Source organism: Lygodium microphyllum, chromosome 1, assembly GCF_053477565.2.
Source record: "Lygodium microphyllum isolate KBCC chromosome 1, Lygodium_microphyllum_v1.1.10, whole genome shotgun sequence".
NCBI classification, from domain to species: Eukaryota; Viridiplantae; Streptophyta; class Polypodiopsida; order Schizaeales; family Lygodiaceae; genus Lygodium; species Lygodium microphyllum.
In genome coordinates, this window is record NC_141135.1 from 59,150,855 (window position 1) to 59,155,174 (window position 4,320).

General features: G+C 43.1%; 1 protein-coding gene across 2 annotated transcripts; it reads right to left on the minus strand.

Annotated features, from left to right (window-relative positions):
- Nucleotides 1-673: 673 nt before the first annotated feature.
- LOC148041160 (RNA-binding KH domain-containing protein RCF3-like) lies at nt 674-3,508 on the minus strand. 2 transcript variants are annotated; one of them, XM_087677215.1, is made up of 6 exons: nt 3,339-3,508; nt 2,973-3,039; nt 2,279-2,887; nt 1,596-2,129; nt 1,247-1,507; nt 674-1,166 (listed from the first exon to the last, which is right to left on the minus strand). In XM_087677215.1, the coding sequence occupies exons 3-6, from the start codon at nt 2,840-2,842 to the stop codon at nt 867-869; spliced, it is 1,659 nt and encodes a 552-aa protein (XP_087533341.1). In that variant the 5' UTR covers nt 2,843-2,887; nt 2,973-3,039; nt 3,339-3,508; the 3' UTR covers nt 674-866. The 2 variants fall into 2 exon arrangements, with proteins under 2 accessions (XP_087533341.1, XP_087533333.1); XM_087677207.1 differs by lacking the exon at nt 2,973-3,039.
- Between the last annotated feature and the right edge of the window lie 812 nt (nt 3,509-4,320).

Sequence of the window (4,320 nt, forward strand, 5' to 3'; positions counted from 1 at the left end):
GTGCACAAAAATCACAGCTGCAGTTTTCAATGTTGTCAGACATCCAAAGCACATGGTAACAATCAACTAGGCATATTGTGAAACAGCTGCCCGATGCTTGACAATAAAGACTAGAAACATGCAAACCACTTATTCTGATTCCCAAGTGTTCAAACTTACGAACCAAAAAATAACAGCTAAACACAACCTCACAAGTTTAGGAAACAACTCCAGACCGGTAACTTAACATCAATCAGTACAGGTAGCAATTAAAGCATATTCATTCAGACCAAACTTATAGCATGGCAACTGAAACTTATGGGAGAACTTAATCAGAATTTATCCACAAAGAAATCAAGAATCAAAGCTATTACTTGTGAGGTTAGCACAGCCAAAGCCTTCTCACTGAGATCAGGTCAGCTGGCTCAGACCATGCAGAAAGTATTTTAGCATTGAACCTGATTCAGCTTTTCAGCAACACCCAACAGGCATTGTCACTCTGAAGCGAGAGAGCTGCAACAGAGACACATCAGCCACCCCTGCCTACATTGGAAGAAAGCGCACATACTGGTGGTCTTCAGAGATTTTGCAAGGGAGGAAAGTAAGGAAATTCTCAAAAACAAACAATGCAGGCACAGGGAAATCTAGGAGTACAAGAGTGCCTATTAAACCATGAAATAAACAAAAGCTATCAGGAAGGAATCGAGTGTGCTTAGAAACCTCATGAAAGTCTTCTGCAAAGTACTTAAGAGTACTGTAAAGGTACAGACCTATGAACTTTTGAGCACTTTACAGATACAGCCAGGATCATAAAGGACTCCTAGCAGAAATCCAGGACTTATGAAATCTGAATCGTCCAAGCCCAAAACAATGGAAAAAAACCTTGACTATTTGCGCCGGGGTTTTTTGGAGCCTCCACCAGAGGTCTGCAAATTTGCCCCACCTATAGCTGACCCATAACCACCAAAACCATAATCACTTGGGACATTGATGTTAGTCAAAGGGTATGTTCCCACATCATATCTTCCTCCGTATGCTGGCAACATCGCACCTCCAAATGTTGAAGTAGACAATGGAACTATGAATCTGCCCGTAAAAGTGTTGTCTCGGCTTTTGAAAAGATTATTTCGAAGCTGGTTTATTACATGCACTAGAGCATCTTGAACGACATTCTGGTCCCCCATGATCTGTCAACAGAGTGGACCTTGATCAGAAGAAGTATGAATGAAGCATAATCAAGCTTATTAACTAAACCTATGATAATTACCTGCACAAGTTCATCATTATCTCCAGCACACTTCGGTAGTTCCTCCTTGGGAGGAATCCGAATATTGGCCTTTGTGACCTTCCTCATCTCACTTATGATTGAGCCGCCTTTACCAAGCAAGCAACCAATATTACTGGAAGGAACAAGCAATCGGGCTGTGAAAGACCTGATGTCCTTATCCTTCTCTGTTTGAAGATCCACAAGTCGGTGAAAGACTTGCAGCGTAGCATCAAGGGCAGGGGAAACCAGACTGTCAATGAACTGCACGCCAAAGAAGAAAGATTCAAAACTACTAAAATCATGTTCCAAGAAACAGGACATAGAGATAAATCTCTAGCTGAATGCCCACCTCGCCTGCAGATATCTGAAGCACCCGTTCGTCACAATCAGGAACTGGATCCCCTACTTTGATTTTTGCTCCTGTATCTTCCCGCATTTTTTTAATTACATTTCCACCTTTCCCAATCATGCTACCAATCCTAGCATTGGGACACAGCACACGAATGGACAGCTCGTCTTCTGCAGAACTTTCATTGTGTGTTTTGGTTCCAGGAGCGCCTACAGAGGATGGCATCAGAGCACCGGAACCCAACGACCATGCACTTCCAACACCAGTTCCACCATAGCCCCCAAGCGAGGGGAGGCCAAATCCTCCAAAACCTCCCATGTGCCCTCCAAGAGATGTCGGGGCCAGTAAGGAGCCAGCCTGTGACAAGTAGTTGCCTGAAGAATACAGACCGTCACCACCTGGGACAAGTGGCATGCTACCAGCACCTTGAGAAACTAGAGGACCTCCCTCAATTCGTTCTCGTGGGGGACTGTCATGAAGTCTGGAAGAAATAGCTTTCAGGGCCTTTTTTACAAGAGCAGGTTCTCCAGATACCTACACAGAAACAGGTATATATACCTAGCTCTGTCACTATTCAATAAATAAATGCAAGAGAGAGATTTTATTTTTTGGGTAAACAGGAACAATTCACAGCCTCAAACTTTATGATTGTTCAAGGGCAAGTATGGCAGAATGCTACACACCTGCACAAGCTCATCATCTGCAGAAGCACATGTTGGAAGCTGCTCCTTGGGTAAAATCCTAATTTGAGCACCTATCTCCTTCCTCATTTGTTCTATGATCTTCCCACCCTTTCCAATTAGGCAACCAATTTGACTGTGAGGCACCAAAAGCCTGGCAGTGACAGGTTGAGGGGGTTCATCGTCATCCTCCTCATAAGAGCCATCAACAATCCTACCATGAACCCTGAAAAGAGCTTCCTGAGCAGGACATACACTATCCTGATCCCTGTATTTGCTCGAGGTTGAACAGATGTAGATTACTCGCTCATCAGAACCTGGTACAGGGTCTTCAACCTTAATCTTTGAGCGGCATTCCTGTCTCAAAGATTTGATGACAGAACCACCTTTCCCAATGACACTGCCAATTTTTGAACCAGGGCATAGTATACGATACTCAGTCTCCTCAGCTTCACTGTTAGCCGATCTTCTCTTCTGCCTGCCATTCTCCTCCATCCCATCATCTTCAAGATAGTGCTTTCCAGATGAGCCATAATAGGCGCCAACGTAGTAGGCTGTACTATCCATTATGAATTGGCCTGAGAACTGCTACGCCACCAGATAATGATAAGCCTGGCAAAAAACAGGTCAAGTAAAAAATATACACCAGCAGCCATCGTTGACATGAAACGTTGAGAGATGCATTTTAACGGCTTACTCGAAGGAGACAGAACAGGCTTTGCACTGAAAATTAGGCAGAGACAAAACGAGCGGTGCACACTCATCTACAGAATATCAACGAAAGCCAAAAATGAGAATAAAGGAAGCCATTAACATAGCAATTAAGAAAAGCTATTGATCTCAAGGCAGGGCTATCATTCCGTCAAATGAAAGGGAAGAACGATGCAGTATTCGGCAAGGTGAATAATCCAACATTGTCCGAAACAAAAACTCCTTAAAGTCTGCAGGCGAAGATCCCAACGCAGCATTCCAGCCATTTACAACATATACACTAGGAAGGAGCTTAAACTCTGGGGAGGATCTCGCCACAGAAGAAACGAAGCAAACAGGGAGTGTCTCTTACCTGCAGTCTGTACCTCTTCGGTCGTCCTCCCGCGGTTGCCTACGCAGGAAAGACGAGTAGGTCCCGTTCGGCCATATCACGCAACGAACGGAAGGAAAACCCTAACTAGACTAATGCCTCTCTGCTGCGAATCTCTAGAGTTTGGGCTCTCATGTATCAAATCAAAAAAGGCTACCTGTAGCCCTCTCTAACAAAGAATATGTTACCCTTAGGCCTTGGTTCACTTGGCTTGCAAAATTATACTAACTACCACTACAGGCTAGAAGGTTCATCACCCAAAATTTATGTTTTGTGTGCTACAAACCAGGGTTAGAAAGGTGCTTATCCTAAAGGAAAATTACCCTATGGACCCAAGAGAACAACTAGCTTCAAGAGCTACTCAATGACTAGCTTAACTAGCCTAACTCAGCCTACGAAAAACTTGACTAGCCTAACAATCCTAAGTTTAACTAACCTAGGGAAAAACATGACTAGCCTAACAATCATAAGTCTAACTAGCCTAGGGATACCCAAAAACTAGCCTAAGAGGGGGGCAATCAAACAAGCCATGAGGCACTAGTTGAGGACGTGGTCCGTGATCCACACAATACTAACAACAGCAAGCCATTAATAAGATTGAGCATGGGGTGGAGAAATTACGAACACAATTTTACACAAAAATTTTGATTGTTACAATAATGAAACACATTAAGGAGAAAGGGAAGGCTACGTCAAAGTTTAAGAGACTTAGAAAACACTCTCATGTGTAGGAGCTCTCCAGTTGCTTCTAGGATGAAGAACTAGCCAACTTCCCCTTATTATATGGCCATGTATAATTGGATTGTGAGAATATTAGGGTTGCTCCCTAACAAACTATCAACCAAAATATTTAGCACTTCAAAGAAGATGGACTCAAAAAACAAAAGAGAAATGTAGCTTCATTAACATACACGTGTTTCTAGGTTTTTATATAAAAGAAATGAGACACTTTGGAAAGCTACTC

Coding starts and splice junctions, on each gene's coding strand:
- LOC148041160 (XM_087677207.1), bottom strand. CDS start 2,842: ATGGATAGTACAGCCTACTACGTTGGCGCCTATTATGGCTCATCTGGA. Junction 1,508..1,595: donor TTCAGATATCTGCAGGCGAG/GTGGGCATTCAG, acceptor TTTGGCGTGCAG/TTCATTGACAGTCTGGTTTC. Junction 1,167..1,246: donor ATAATGATGAACTTGTGCAG/GTAATTATCATA, acceptor CTCTGTTGACAG/ATCATGGGGGACCAGAATGT.